Genomic DNA, 16,601 nt, shown 5'->3' with positions numbered 1-16,601 from the left:
GTCTCTCATGGTTTGTCTCCCCCTCCGATTTCGCCCCCTTCATTCTTCCCCTCCTGCTATCTTTTTTTTTTTTTTAACATATATTGTATTATTTGTTTCAGAGGTACAGATCTGTGATTCAACACTTGCACAATTCACAGCGCTCACCGTAACACACACCTTCCCCAATGTCTATCACCCAACCACCCCATCCCTCCCACCCCCCACCACTCCAGCAACCCTCAGTTTGTTTCCTGAGATTAAGAATTCCTCATATCAGTGAGGTCATATTTCTTAGACTTTTAAGACTCTTTAAGGGGCACCTGGGTGGCTCAGTCAGTTGAGCACCTACCTTCTGCTCAGGTCTCGATCTCAGGGTCCTAGGATTGAGCCCCGTGGTCTCCCTGCTCAGTGGGGAGCCTGCTTCTCCCTCTTCCCCTACCCCCACCCCACTCATGCTGTCTCTCCCTATCTCTCTCTTTTAAATAAATAAATAATCTTAAAAAAAGACACTTTAATATATGAATAAATTAAATATATACATGCAGCTTAGGAAATTTAATTAATTAAATCTACTGGTAATAAATATTAAACAAATGTGTTTACAACTAAATTAAGGAAGAACCAGGAATATTAATTTTGACCTCTTAGAAAATCTATTCTGCTCATGGATACTATCTTCAAAGACATAAAATGCTAAAAATTAAAAGATCACACTTTGAATTTTTAGAGACACATTTCTAAATTGGTTATTTTCATGGACACTGTGGTAACAATGCCATTGGAGACAGTTTGGCATGCCTCATAGACATGTATTTTTTTGGACATTTATGTTGTTGTTTCTTGTATATTCTGATAAAAAGTAAAGTCAATTTAGATAGACAGGCTTGGAAGTTTTAAAGAAGTAAGTTAGCTAAGACTGTTTGATCTTTTCCTGGGTTAGTCAAATTGGAAAAGGAGTACTGATTTACAAAAGTGAGAAAGAACCATTACAAAGAAATTAAGTGACGACAAAATTATTTCCTCTGAGGGCAGCCAAAAGCTTTAAAAATGCTTCACAGGCATGATTGTGGCTCTGATTTGAAATTGGTTGGTTTGTCCCCATTAGGTAGAAATGCCTGTAAAATGGCCAATAAAGGACACTGAAAGCGGAATACACCAGACCCAGTGTTAAACCAGACAGGAGGGTGGGAATGAGCTTTGGTAAGGCTAGAGAGGGATGGGGTGAGGTCAGGTGGGGTAGAGCAGAAGAAGAGAAAAGGCCTTCAAATGGGAAATTCTGGGCATTGATTAGACTAATGAAATTGATTCTACTTTATAGGAGAAGTAGATAGTTAAAGGAACTTGATAAAAAAAAATTCCCTCAAGTCTCAAAAATAACTTCAAAATATGGGAACACATTACACTACAAAATACCAAAGTAGGGTCCAAAGCATTTTTTAGATGCTTAAAAAAAGATAATGAAGACTTCCCTCAGGTAAGATGAGTGCTACCTTCATGTAGGCGGGAAAGGAAAATTTCTATAAAGACATGAGGTAAAGTGGACGTTTTTTTAGAGGGAATCATTGCCAATGACATAAATTTATTAAACAACAAACAGAAAAAGGCCTCTCTTGACCCCTTTTCATCTTCCGATTACTGCATCATTCTCTCCTTTCTCTTACAATGAAATTCCCTGAGAAGTGTCTTAACTGAGAATTCCCAATTTCTCTGTTTCCCTTCTCTCTTGAGTCCACACCGGCAGACTCCCCACCCCACCTCCACTCCACCCAAACTGCTCTTATCAATGTCATCAGTGGTCATTTCCTGGTCACCGTCTTACTTGTTCTATCGGTAGTGTTTGGCATGCCTGACCGACCACCTGCTCTTCCTGGACACACACCCATCTCTTGGTTTCATGACCCTACACTTGCCCTGATTATTTCTGGTTGCTGCTTGTCCTTATGCTTGCTGATTCCTCCTCATCTCTCCAACCTATGTGCTGGAGGGTCCTCAGGACTCAGGCCACATCCATTTCTCTTTTTTCCCCCCCCTTTGTTTCATCTATATCCACTGCTTAGGTAATCTCATCCAGTCTCACAGATTGAAATACCATTTATATGCTGGTGGTATTGTTCCAAATTTTATCTCTAGACCACTCAGTTGAGTTCCAGACTACTTTATCCACCTACCTACTTTAAGCCTCTACTTAGCATACCCCAAATTGAGCTCCAGATATTCATAACCCCACTCCACTCCCTAGTCCCTCACCAGCTACTCCTTTAGTGTTCCTTCTACCAATGAATGGCATTGCCCATCTTCTCATTCAGGGATCACCAAATCTGTCCCAGTGCCTGTTATATTGTCTATGGATCCTGCTGTGCTACAAAAGCAGAGTTGAGTAGTTGCAACATACGCCATATTTACTATTTGATCCTTTACAGAAGAAATTTACCAACTGCTATTGTGGTTGCTCAGGCCAAAAATCTAAGTGGTCATCTTTACTCTTTCTTTGCTTCATAATCTTGATCTGCTCCATCAGAAAATCTTGTTGATCCTACCTTCAAAATACTGTACATTCAGAATACAACCACTGCTCATCACTGCTATTGCTACCCCCTCGGTCAAAGCCAACATCATTTGTTATCTGGCTTATTGCAAGAGACTCCTACCTGAGGGATTGTTTCATATCTATGAAGTCTTAATATGTAAATTAATGAGTGTATGGATAAAAGATAATACATTCAGAATTTGAAGTAAGAGTACTTAAATACGGTTGGTGTTTAGGAAAGAAAGTTCCAGCACTTTAAATCTATGTATGGATAAATGGGCACTGTGAAACTGTACTTGACTCAAGTGCTTTGGAAATAGTAGAGTTCTGTATAAATATAGTCGCACTCAAATGACTCTTGGGGGGATGGTCTAGTAATGAAAATGAATAAAGTCGTAGCGGGTATAAGATGGTGCTTGACCTCTGGACAGTTACATGGAAAAAAAAAAAAAGACTCAGAAATGAACAAATCTGCCCCACCCAAAGAAGCTACTCCTCTCTGACCAGTTGCTGACAAGTAGGAAGTGGGCTCAATGTCTCTAGAACTTTCCTCTCTTGAGGATAATCTGGAAATCCTGATGTACATGTGAAATGTAGCAACTTAAACATTTGGCAAATGATTTTTAAAAATGTAAAATTCTGTACAGTTCAATATCATGTGGAGCAAATTAAATATGCCCCATAATTAGAATGGTTGATGGGCCTACAGTTTATGAACTCTGGTTTAAGGTATCATTTTCACCATTACACTCACACCGATGCGGCATCTTCCCTCCTAATCTCCATTGATGGTTGCAGGAAAGAGTGTCCCTGGAGCCACCTTTGCCCCAAATCTCCTATAACAGACTTACCACACGTGGGCTGCTGTTTTATCCTCAACAGTGGAAAATGCAAGAAACCCACATTTCCAGATTAACCAATAGGACCCTAGGTAATACATTCATCTAGGCAGCCAGTAAATGAATATTCACTGGGAGGCATTGGGTACTGTGAATTCAACAGTCAACAGGGTGAATACGAACTCTAAAAGTTTAGAGAAGAGACAGATAACAAAAACACTACCAAACAAATAAATGAATAATTGCAAACTGTAATACATCATATAAATACATTATTATATAACAAATTATACATATATAATGTATATAATGCATTATATTAAAAAGCTCCAGAAGAATCATGTGCTACGTAAAAGTTTGCTTCTTTTAAAGTCTCCTTAGTCAATCAAGTATATTCCCAAGTGAGCATCGTTTCATGTTGCAGACCCACAGTGCCCACATGATATTTTGTGAAAGCAGGTGCTGAATAATTTCAAGTGAAATTTTGTGATAATATAGAATTACCTCTGGGATAATTCTTCCTTTGGCTTAACCTATTAATTTGTACAATATATAGTCTCTGGACAAACAAGTAGAGATTTAAATATTTTTATTATTTCCCTCCGCTCAGTTTTGTGTCCTAAACCATGACTGAAGACATTTCTCACCTGGAAAATTACTCTAGGATCTCCTGGGGAACTTTCGAGAAGATAGATGCCTAGCCCAATCCTGGACCTATCAAATCAAAATGTTAAGATTGGGGATCTTGAATGTGTGCTTACAAAGTAGTTCTGTTCTCTTCAGGTTAGAAATAATTATCTAAAGCCTTTTTTGGTGGAGAGTCATTTTGATTGCAGAGAACTTTGGGCCGCCCCTCTCCTCTCCCATCCCTACTTACCCACTGCCACACCACAAGAGATGCTTAAGAAGAAGGGGACATTTCTGATAATTAACATCTGTTAATTTTCACATATAAGCACTTATATCAGTATCCTTCCTCTAAACTCTGGTCTGTTTTTGATTGAAGTTTAAATAAAAATTAAAAATAACATTTTATCATGAAAATGTCTCACTATCACAGATGCTAGGTGCCAAACTCCATGAGGATATTTGTTCTGTGTATTCAAGGAAGACAGGATTATTGGTGAGAAAGATAGAGATATTGTTGTGTATGTTGCTATACAAATAAGCTAACATCATTCACTCTGAAAGTTACAATTTTAGGAGAAAGGAACATGTATTCTGTGGTTACATGGATATGAATACAGAAATAACATGGTATTTACAGTGCTTATTTAGATACCATGGGAACTCTAAATAGCTTTATTACCTGAGATATTACAAATAACATGTGGGAGAAACATATACAGAACTTTCTGAAGATCTAAAATCTTGGAAAAAAAGATACAAAATTAAAAAAGGATCCTTCCTTAGGCATGCGGGGTGGGTGTCTTTTTATGATAATCACCTGTGACAACAAGGAATAACCAACCAGACCCTAAAAAGGAACTAAGCCATTAAAGGTGCTCAATGGTGATATCAATAGAAATGTTAACAGGATTTAAATTCCCTGGTTAGCTTTCTATAAAAGAAACCTTAAACCAACCTTAAAGGCCTTCACTGGCAACCCTGTCGGGATCCCTCTCACACTTGAGAGCTTTTTCTGTATCTTCACTTAATAAACTTCTATCACTTTACTCACTTTCTGTTGTCCATGAGATTCATTCTTCGACTCTGTGAGACAAGAACCTAGCTCTCCCGCATCGTATCTCTCTATCTATCCATCTGTCATGTATCTATCCATTTTATTTCTGTGATATCCTTCCATAGTTTTTATTGTTGTATCTCCAGTTCACTATATACTCTTCAGTGAAATATGTATTTCAGATATTGCATTTTTATCTCTAGAAAACTCTTCTAGCTATTTGAAAATTCTTCATTATATACATGTTTTCCCTGAAATATTTGAGCATGTTTATCATAACTTTTTAAACTTTCTTTTCTGCTAATACCATCATTTATGTTTCTATTATCTGATTTATGTCTTTGCTATGTATCCTATTTTTCTGCTTCCTTATATGTCTGATACTTTTATTTGATGTCAAACATCATGAATTTTATGTTGTTAACAAAAATGAAATAAAATAAAAAATAAGGCAATTGCTTTCCACTATAATGACACTGAACCTGTATTTAAAATATGCAACTCATGAGAATATGAGAATATGATCCGAATCAGCAGAAGGTGCCCACTAATTTTGCAAACTTAACTTTAGGATGCATCCATAGAAGTAGAATAAATGGAGAATGATTTGTCATTGCTACTCTGCACTTGTCAGATCACATAAATTCTAGCACCTTACTGTAAGAAGAGCACACATGTATTGGAACCCAACCTAGATGACAACAGGATGAAAGGCATTCCTTGCTCAGAGCTACCCTGCTTCCATTCCCAAAACAATTTAATGGGCACCATTCATGTGTGTATGTGAAAAAGTGTGGGTCAAAAAGTGTGGGAGGGAGTACGCTGATTTTCTATTTATTTAATAGTACAACTTCTTACCTTTTCCAGCATTTTCAGGAGGCAAATATCTTTTTGCAACATTCCCTGATAGGCTACTTTGGCAATACTCTGCATGCAAGAGGTGCTATATATAGCTACTTAACACAAAAGGGCTGAAGGCTAAGAAAAAGCTGTGTGACTTGAGGTTAAGGGTCCAAGACATCAGTTTCACAGCTTTCAAAGACTTGAAGTACTATCACAATGCAGAGTTTTCCTATATGGTTACCAAGGATAGAAAGAGTACTGGGAGTAAGATTTGATTCCATGTGAAGAAATACTTTCTAATATTCAATGAGGTCCTCAGATCAAATGCATGTAGAGAAATACCTTAACCAGTGGTCTCAAGAGCAGGAGATGAACACATGAAGGGGAAAGCATGGGCTTTGTTGTCATAAAGAACTATGTTCTCATCATTTTGGTTTACCTGCTGCGTGACTTTGGGGAAGTTATTTATGCTCTCCAAGCTCCAAGTTTCCTGTTTCTAAATGAGAAAAATTGTCCTCATCTCTCAAGACTTCTCTGAGGGTTAAACAAGATAGTGACTGAAGAGTATTTAGCACAGCCCTAGGAGGACAAGGGTGTATTTAATGGTAGACATTATTATCACTGGGGATGCAGGCACTGGAATGGTAGTGATGACAAGCGAACTAGAAAGCCACCTAAAATGGGAAGCAGTGTGAGGTGCGCTTTTGATCATGTTATCTGGCAGCCTAAAGTTTAAGAGACACCAAGCTTTAATCTCAACAAAGCAGGCAATCAGATAAAGTGAAAACAGATAAACCCTGAAGCAACTAAATAATCAGAAACAGAATTGTATATAGATAATAAGGAGCTTGCTTCCAGCGGAAGTAATATCAGACAGTGAAAGATAAAAATTAGAGAATATTTTAGATGTCTTAAAACTTATTAATTCCCCTCCTTAAATCCCTCTTTACTGTATGTTTTATCTTTAAATTTTAAGATCATTTGTTGATGGATTCTAGTAAGAATTCTCCTTCCCAGGGAAATATAATACCCATCACCTACCATTTAATACTGGAATTATGAGCCAGGAAGACATTTTCATGTGTGGCTAATTTTTTTCACCAACTCAATGTTGCAATAATCTAAAAACTGATTTCTTGATTGTTAAACTATCCTGTGATACACATGCATACTCCAAATCATGCCATTGCCCACGTGGTCAGAAGAATTCAGATGCCTTTCCGCCTACCTACTGCCTGCTGAAAACATGATCTCACTGGAATGCAGAGACCGATCTGGTAGAATGTTCATATTCAATGAAATTATGAAACATGAATTTGATGCACTTTTTAGGAGAAAAAAATATTGTGTCCTGAAGCAACATTTCTCAACTGTTTCAGTTTGAAGTATGTGGTGTGAAACTCTAAGAGTCATGAAAAGTTTAGTCTAAAAACACAACTTGTTGGGCATTGTTCCATATTCATGTAAACAAAAAAATGTTTGGTACCTGATTTAGACACTATGGGTAACACAGACTGGAAACATTCGAATCCCATGCCTCCAAACCTCAGTCTGTGATGTATTTTATGCCAAGCATTTTCCTTGACCAGTTTAAGCTGTTAGTCTTGATTTTCTCTACCCCCTTCCTACACCATTCTTCAGAAATTCTCATAGACTATTAAACATCTCAAGTTCATAACTATTTAATGGCCACTGACTAGTACATGCTTTTTAGATATGCTAAGTTCAGGACACCAGACCAGCCAGACTAGTCAACCTCTATTATTCTGAAGTTCTTTGATTAGTTTCCAAAAAGCCTTATCCTGAGCATGTCAAAAGAACTAGGTGGGCCTGGTCCTACTCAGGCCCCTGAAACAGATTTGGATTTGTGTGGATTTAAGCCTCAGCACTTATTTAAAAAAAAGATACATGAAACTTTCTTGCAAAAATTCTTGAGTAGATACCCAGACATAAAATCATCCACCCATGCTGTCTCTGTGACACTACCCTACCCCTATTATGAAAAGTGGTCCATGTTGATTACCGAAGCATATTCCTATCCAAAAATTTTTATAGTAGAAGAATGTTCCCTCCCACATACTAGCTACTTTTTTCAACCTTTGTAGATGTGTACCCTGGATGATAAACCTGCAGCCACTTAATGACTACCTGAAACCTGCTCTTGATTTTGTGTTCTTCAACTCTGAGAAACCCAATTGTCCTAGTCAAATCACAGAGGTATCCTCCTTGGTTGTGTCATCATATCAATCTTCATTTTATTTCATAATGTAGATCACTCACTCCTATTTTTTAAAAGAGTTACTTATTTATTTTAGAGAGAGATGCAAGAGTGGGAGGGGCAGAGGGAGAGGGAGAGAGAATCTCAAGCAGACTCCACGCTCAGCACAAAGCTGGACATGAGGCTCGATCCCACGACCCTGAGATCATGACCTGAGCCAAAACCAAGAGTCTTATGCAACTGTACCACCCAGACACTCCCAAATCACTTACTCTTATTGACTTGATCCCTAACTCCACTTTGTCACAATCCAATAGGCTTCAATGTCAGAGTGTTCATTCATCTCTCACCCAGACCAGTAAAACAGCCTCTAGACCGCTCACCCGGTCTTTATTTCTGCCCTTTCTAGTCCTTTCCTCACCTTGTAGCCAGAACAACCTCTCTGAAATGCAAATTAATTATAGCTTCCCCACTTAAAACCTTCAATAACTTCCCTTGATTTTATAATAAAACTAAACAAGTTTTTGCATGCCTTTTCCAGCCTCATCAAACACCATTTTTTCCTCTTATACACGATATCCAAGTCATACTGAATTTTTATCCTTGCCTTCAATGTACTATTTACCATCTTAGAGCACCCTACCATACCTACTACATCTTCCCTATCTCTATACCTTAAGTCCAAGTCTGGGCTAAGTATGTTTCATGTAATCCCAAAGCACCCTATATTTTTTCTACTTTAGCACTCAACTCATTGCTTTTGCATTTATCTGCTCACAGTTCTTCCTATAAAAGAGTGTCTTTCCACTCCCCATTGAATCTCCCAGCACAGTGCCAGGCACATGAGTAAATATTGTGGAATGAATGATTGAATAATGAATGACTCTTGCCCATCAGACCACTATAGCCACACATTGTTTACATCAGATGCCCATAAAATGTTAAAAGACTTCATTCAGGTGTTCCACAAATATTTATTGAGTCTTCTCTGTGGAACAGATATGATGCTAGGTTCTACAAATACTCAGCAGGAATACAATAGATTTATTTTTCTACGCTGTTGTATGTGGCCAAATATCATTTGCCATCAAAAAAGCAGTGTTGTAATACTAGGAAGTATAGTCACTATAGCCTTCATATGATTCAGAGCTTTTCTGTCTACCACCTAATGGTGAGGTTCTGAATCATACTGTGTTAACGTTTCCATTTGCACTTTAGAGCCTGTATTCAAAATGGTCACAAAGAAAATGTTCTCAACCTTCAGGTGGCTCCATACATGAAGAGTTGAATATTCATATATAAGTAACACTAAGTAAGTAATATTAAGCAACATGCACCTTGAAAGAAAATTCCTACAAAATGTGCCCAGTCTCCGTTGGAAGCCAAGACACTTAAAAGGCTCTACATCTATGAGAAAAGGAATGTGGAGTTCCAAAAGTGCTGGAGAAATGCCTTCCTGTCAGCAGTCTTTCTCAGCTCACCGCTGGCTGGCAATGGGTCTCAGGAGGGTTTCTAGTAGTCATAAAAGCATTCATTGAAAAGATTTAGGTTAAACACAGCAAATTTCTCATGTTTATAACAAGAAAATTGAGTTATCCTTCCCAAATGAGAGGAAATGTGCCATTTGGGATAATATATGGTTTCATTTTAAAAAAAGAAAAAAACAAAGACAAGGAGAGACATCACAAGTGTTTGGTCAACTATTGAATAAAGAAAAAAAAGGAGTTTAACATCATCTACATTCTCTTTCACATGAGGCCCAAATGAACAAAATCAGCATTTTCATTATTCCTGAGTCATAAATTATTGTAGGCAAATAGTTTATTGGCTCTTTCCAAGGATGGATTAATCTATTCTCCATTCATTCATTGGAGTCATGCTTTCTGTTACTTTACTACCTTCCATGACTTGGTAACCAGTATTCTTCTCCTTTCCAGAAAAGTCTAGGAAGCCTTATCCTTTTAGCTCTGCAAATAATATTTGCAGACACCAAACAAATGAAATGGGCCATATTATCAACCTAGTGAAATTATATTACACCTTTTCAGCTTTAAGTTGTTCAGTTCATACCCACCGTTATCTTTTCACTGTCCCTAACCTATCTTTCCATCATTGTATATTGACTATGAAGACTGCTATCTCATGCACCATGCTTCAGTTAACTGTTCATACCTGTTGCTGTGTAGGTGCAGGTGTCTGACTCCTTCTTACTTTGCCTAAAAGGAGTGGTACTACTAACTCAGTGATTGCCCCTTCCCCAGTCAACTTCACTGGCAATCTAAACTCCATCAATTGCTAGGGCCATCATTCTAAAATGTGGCTCTGATGCCACTCTAAAACTTCTATAGTCTCCCTAATCACCTTTTATGAAGTGATCCTCAGTATTTTCTCAAACTCCTCAAAAATATGGCTAACACATTATGCTCTTCTTCTCCTGGTGATTTTGTGCATGCATTGCTTTATCTGCTATAATGTTCAACCCTGCCCCTTCCTGAACATCTATCTCAAATGTCCCTCCTCCAAAGAGCCTTTCATGATTTTGCCAACAAGAGATTATCACTTCTTTCTTTGATTTCTCCATGGTATTTATCTGTACCTCATTGATTACATCAATCTTATGCAGCAGTGTATTCTACTGAATTATATGTTTAGTGTTTTCTTTCTTGTTTGTTTTGTTTTTTATGGGTTTTTTCATGTTTATACTTTAAAGACAAAGATTTCTGTTATCAATGGATCTCATCCTCTTATGGAGGGAACTCAACATTTTTAAAATCAATTTATTCAATTGACATGAATTCAAGGAATATCTTACAAATTTTACTCCATGTCTGAGTCTTGTAATTTCATTCTTCAGGGGATAATTCTTATTCTAAGAAACTAGCGTGGTTTGTGGTTTAGAGTCATGGTTTAAGCTGCCCTTAGAAGAATGAAAAACAGCTGGTGTCCAAGGAGCTCTGGAAATTTGTCAATGAACTAATTGTGGAACAGAAGCCAAGAGTAAAGAAGTTTGACTTGCATATCTTAAGCCCTATCTATTTTATTATTATTTTTTAAAAGATAATGTGTTTAGAAAATTAAATATTTCAAATATGTATTTTTTACTAAAATCATGGACAAAATATCCAAAGAAAATATTATACAACTATAACATAAATGTCAACACTCTGCATTCAAATTGCCTCTACTTTATTTAGTCAAGGGTACACTGCCATAACCAAGTACTTAAAAGGAGTTAAAATCATTTAATTTTGAGGGACTCTTTTAGAATTTAGGAAAACCTTTTTGTTTTAAACTTTAGGTGCATGTGGTAAAATATCATTATACATGATAATAAAATTTCCATTAAAATATATATCAAAATTGATGCTACTTATAAACATATAACAGTTCATAGGGACTTCAACTAAATTATCAAATAAAGGTTGATCACTGCCTATACTCAAGAACTGGCTCAAAAAAATAGAGATACAAAGGTGAATAAACATAGATTCAGCACCTAGAAAGCTCAAAAGAACTATATAAATAAGTATAGATCAAGTTTGACAGTCATGAGAGCAGAATAACAGACATGAAGTGTTCTTTATAGCAGTTAAAAGAAGGAGAAATTGATGGGATACCTGCGTGACTCAGTTAAGCGACAGACTCCTGATTTTGGCTCAGGTTATGATCTCAGGGTTGTGAGATTGAGCCTTGAGTAGGGCTCCCTACTGGGGGCGTGGAACCTGCTTAGGATTCTCTCTCTCCCTTTGCCCCCTCCCTAAAAAAAGAAGGAGAAATTGAATATGGTTGTGAGGGTAAAAAAATATCAACAAAGGACATAGCATTCTGATATGAAACTTGAAGGTCAGGGTTGTAAATCATGGAATAAGCTAAGGAAGAGACAGATGGAAAGAGACAGCCTGGGAAGAAGGTTTAGAGAGAAAAACTGTGGGTGAAAGAGACCCAAATCAGGCCAGCATGGTTAACAAAAACCCTGAGCTGAAGACCATCTTTGATGAGGCTCCCGTGGCTGCTATCACACACAGATGAGGATTTGAACACGCGGCTAGTGGTCCTAGTGAGGTAAGGGTCCTAAGTGTTTGAGGTATATAGTAAGGGTTAGGAATGGAGCTGACTTTAAGACTGCTCACAATCCAAATCAATGCTGAACAAGTTAAAATAAAGGTAAATGGTGAATTGAGAGCTATATTTTTCACCTGGCTTAGAGATTAGTCATTTACAGTTTGTGTTCCAACCTCCAAGTGGCCTATTATGTTGTACTTCCTTCAGTGTTTCATGAGGGATCCATGTGAATTATTTCAATAACTCCATTTACTCAAACAGTCCTTCTACCTTACAATTTCATAAAATTGAGCACATTTTTCTGACTAAACTAATCAGTTTGTCCTTCTTCAGGGCCTTTTCCGTTGCTCTTCCCTCCACCTGGGAAGCTCTTCCCTCATCTATCAGTGTGGTGGACTCCCTCACCTCTCTCCAGGACACTCTTAGTGAGGCCTTCCCTGGCCACCCTATTAAATTTCACAATCTCACCACAACCTGCTTTATTTTTCTCCACAACCTTATCATCTTCTAATGTACTATGTACTTTATTTATTTATCTTGTTTATTGTCTGGTTTCCCACCCAGGGGGTCAAGGACTGTCTATTTTATTCATGAATGTAACCCCAGTGTTTAGAGTAGTGCCTGACATATAGTAAATGCTCAATAAATATTAAATGAATAAATACATGTGCAAATGAATTACATGCAGTATTTACATGACAATTTGAGATAGTCATATTTAATTTTATAGAACTTACTGCTCCAATTACTGCTTCTTATTAACTTTACTGAGTAAAGGAGGATTTATAATTCATCTACTGACATAACCGGCACTATATTTGGTTCTTATAAAATAAATCATATCATAGCTCCTATATTTAAGAAATAATAATAGAATAGAATATGAATACTAAGGATTTCAGCTGGCATTTTAAAGGAGGAAACAAAGATAGCCTGACACCTCCAGGGGTTTCCCCCAACAGAGCATTTAATAAACCTTGCCAATGGAAAGATGCTTCCCAACACAAGCAATGACTGAAATTTCATAGACCTAAATTCTAACTCCATTAATACCATTCACTGTCCATACCACCTTGGCCTAGTCATCAACTTTTCTAGGTCTAAGTGATTTCATTTGTAAAATGAAGATCACAGTCTTAACCTCCTAGGGAGAATGTGAGCTATCAAATGAGATCATCTATGGAAACAATTAGCCAAGTCATTGGCACATGGAAAAAATTAAATAAATGCATGTGGAATGAATGAATTCTTGATCAGTGGGGGAAATATAACCAGAAAAATGTGGCTTTTTCAACCATTTATACTGTGTTGTACCCCACCTTTACTCATGATGATCCCTCTGCCTTCAATATCATTAAAATAGTGAATTGCACATATATTGGTTGGTTATTATCTATATTATTATTCCCATTTTAAAGATAAGGAAATTGAGTCTCACACACATTAAGTAACTTCCACAAAGTCACAAAGTAAGCAGCAGTGTTAGGGTTTGATCTCAGAGGAGCTCGCCTCTAAAACACTTCAGCTATCTTGACCCTACTTTTGTCTGCATAGCGATGTGATTGGCACCAGGAAGTATTTCCTAAATCCACAGTCTATATATTATACTTTTCTGATCTCACATAGAATCTTATGAATATTTCTCTCCTAATTTATGGTAACTAAATAAACTTATTTATTCTTTTTTCTATGTCAGTATATCACCTTCTAGAAAGTGCTAATGTTTGTTGAAGGTCTATTGTGCTAAGCTCTGGTCTAGGTGCTCAACCCCTCAACTCATACTTTCCTGATTACAACCCTATGTGGCAGGTACTACGTTTATCCTCATATACGTGGTGATAAAAATGAAATAAAACATTTATGCAGGTTATATTTCAGGACTGAGAATTGAACCCAAGCATTTAGATTCCAAAGTCCATATTCTTAATCATGAAAGTATAGTGCTATTCCTACACCAGGACTGATTATATCTCCTTTTCCCCTTTCTTTATAGAAAACTCCTTAGGAAAGTGCATTTTCATAGAGTCTAAGTTGTACTTCTATGAAATATGACTCTCTTGTATTTGGCAAGTCTTTATTTTTCCTTTAACTCTGACATCTGCAATTAGTCAAACTTAAAAAGCTTATTTAAATAAAAGAGATAAATTTAGAATCTGATAGAAACACCAGATTTTAGGTCAGCATTTATAAAAAGTTGTTAGTGGTACCACCTTCCCACCCCAACTTAGAAAAACCAGGCTGGTGATCTTCATTGCCTTAAACAGACTCCAAGCTGTGCTCTTAGAAGGTACTGGACCCTTGCATAAATACACAACAAAAAATAAAGTAACTTTAAAAAACACAGCTACCCTTTCAATACCAACTTAAGGGTTTTGTTTTATTTTTTACTTCCTAAGTAGAGTGATTTAAACATAGAGTGCCTATTTTTAAAAGAGCAAAGAATGTGTTCATGGCAAGTTGGAACAGTGTACAAGTGCATGGCTTCACTCTTATCTGAACGACAAAGCATTAAATCACAAAGAGGAAAAAGTCAGCATGTTCTCTTAGAACACAAATAGATTAGCATCAGGAAGAGCTTTGTCCAAGAAAGGGAAGAGACACCTACCCAGAGAATAAATCATGTACACAAAACCTATAATTTTAAAAAATTATTTTCAAGAAATGTTTTAGCTGATAAATATGACCATTAGATAAACAAAACACAGAAAAAGTTCCATGTGAATATTTTTTTAAAAGTGTACCTTTCAAATGTGGTCAGTCAACATACCCCATTCTTTATCTCTGTTTCTTATATAAGACCTGATCCATCAGTGGTTATGGAACACACAAAAGAAAATGAGACACCCCCCCCCCTTTAATTCTATGATGGAACAAACTTTAAGCCTACTAGGCATATAAGAACCTTTCCTAAGTTAAAATGTATAGCAGAGCTCCATATCCTTTAACATATAAACACTCTTTAGGTTCTTCGACGAACAATTTAAATCCAGCGTCCTCACTCAGAACTCACAGAAAACAAATTCCTCTTACCATATATTCCATGTTTGCTGCTGGTGGGAACACCTTGCCCCGAACTTGGTTATGATAATCAAGAATGGCGATCATGTCATTCTGCGAAATGTAGCGCTTCCGCCTGGCTTTGGGGATATCCGCAGAATCTAGTTGTGCTTTTAGTGCTGCTTCAATATCAGTGAAATTATTGGTTGGCGGGGATGAGTCAGTGGAATTGAGTAAGACGACAGCACTTGCTTCACAGAGAAGGGAGAACAGGAGTGCACTGCTGACTGCAGAGACTGCTATCATTTTGAGGGGTGGAGAAGGAGAGGCCACCGAGTTTACTTTGCTTTAAAGCAGAAAGGTAGAGTTAGGGTCTATGAGAAAAGAAAAAAAAAAAAAAGGGCCAGTGGGTATGAATTTACAAAGTCATCATTTGGGAGCATTGCTTGGTTTGATTTTCTCTGAAAAATTCAAACAAATGTTGAACTCATGCCTAGGAAACAATCTATAGTAGTTGTTATACATTTCACTTGGTGTTATGAGGCAGATTCCTAAAAGAAACTTCCTATAGCTAGAGAAAAATAAACAACATGACTATAACCTAAAATGAATGTGAACCATTTGCCCCAAATCCCTGCACCACATAATGCATTACTGCATATTTTCAGAGGGAAATCTTTAGGAATTGAAATTAATCTAGAGAGTGAGAAAGGAAAATGCATCACAGGTAACAACAGAGAATGTGCTGCTATTGTGTCCCAGACATATATGGACACCAAGGGATAGAATACAAACAAAAAAAAAGTTATAATAAGTCTATCTCATTTCTAAAAAAATAAAATAAAATAAAAATGTGAGCTAGTATAAAATCAATGCATGCAAAATAAACTTGTTGAGCTAAAGAGCTTACCTCTGCAGAATGCCAAAATGAATAAACTGTTCTTCCAAAAATTTAAAGTTCTTTGCTAGGTTGTAGCATGAACTCTTATAAGAGTGTGTCTTATTACAAGCTCTCAGAGAGCAAAGCTCTGCAAGGTTTGAATGCTGCTGGCTGCAGGAGCAGCTAACAGCTTTTATATGTCACAGTCTGCAACTTCCAGAAAGGGCAGTCTTTCTTAGGGTCTTTCCCAGCCAAAATCAAAGGGGAGGGGTTTTGGATAGAAAAAACAGTGATTGGGTGGCAACCTTTTTACGTGGGTGGTGAGGAAATTGAGTCACACCCACAGCTTACAAAGTACAAACCATAAAAGACAAACCCCTTTTCTCTGGGCTTCCACCTTTTCTGTAAGTGGTTAATTTTCCTCATTTAATGCTTTCTAGTTCCTGGTTCCCATACAAAAAAGAGGAGAAAAAAAAAAAAAAAAGAAGAAGACTGAGTTCTTGAAAACACAGACGGCTGAGTAACAAGCAGTACATTTTTTTTTTAGGACAGTAAATGACATGGGAGCT

At 37.1% G+C, this 16,601-nt stretch overlaps 1 protein-coding gene across 4 annotated transcripts in view; it reads right to left on the bottom strand.

Moving 5' to 3' along the window:
* The window catches only part of PI15 (peptidase inhibitor 15), a 77,187-nt gene extending 60,898 nt beyond the window's left edge, over positions 1 to 16,289 (bottom strand). Inside the window, exons 1-2 of one of the 4 annotated variants that reach the window (XM_031026931.2) lie at positions 16,063 to 16,289; positions 15,186 to 15,526 (exon numbers count right to left, since the gene is read on the bottom strand). In XM_031026931.2, coding sequence (XP_030882791.1) covers positions 15,186 to 15,458 — 273 coding nt within the window. In that variant the 5' untranslated portion in view covers positions 15,459 to 15,526; positions 16,063 to 16,289. The remainder of the gene's footprint in view (positions 1 to 15,185; positions 15,527 to 16,062) is intronic. The other 3 variants (XM_031026925.2, XM_081816164.1, XM_006727310.3) reach the window with 3 other exon arrangements.
* Positions 16,290 to 16,601: the final 312 nt, after the last annotated feature.

The sequence above is a fragment of the Leptonychotes weddellii genome, chromosome 4 (genome assembly GCF_054177405.1).
Source record: "Leptonychotes weddellii isolate Sample4059 chromosome 4, ASM5417740v2, whole genome shotgun sequence".
NCBI classification, from domain to species: Eukaryota; Metazoa; Chordata; class Mammalia; order Carnivora; family Phocidae; genus Leptonychotes; species Leptonychotes weddellii.
This window is presented reverse-complemented; position numbering and strand designations above follow the sequence as displayed.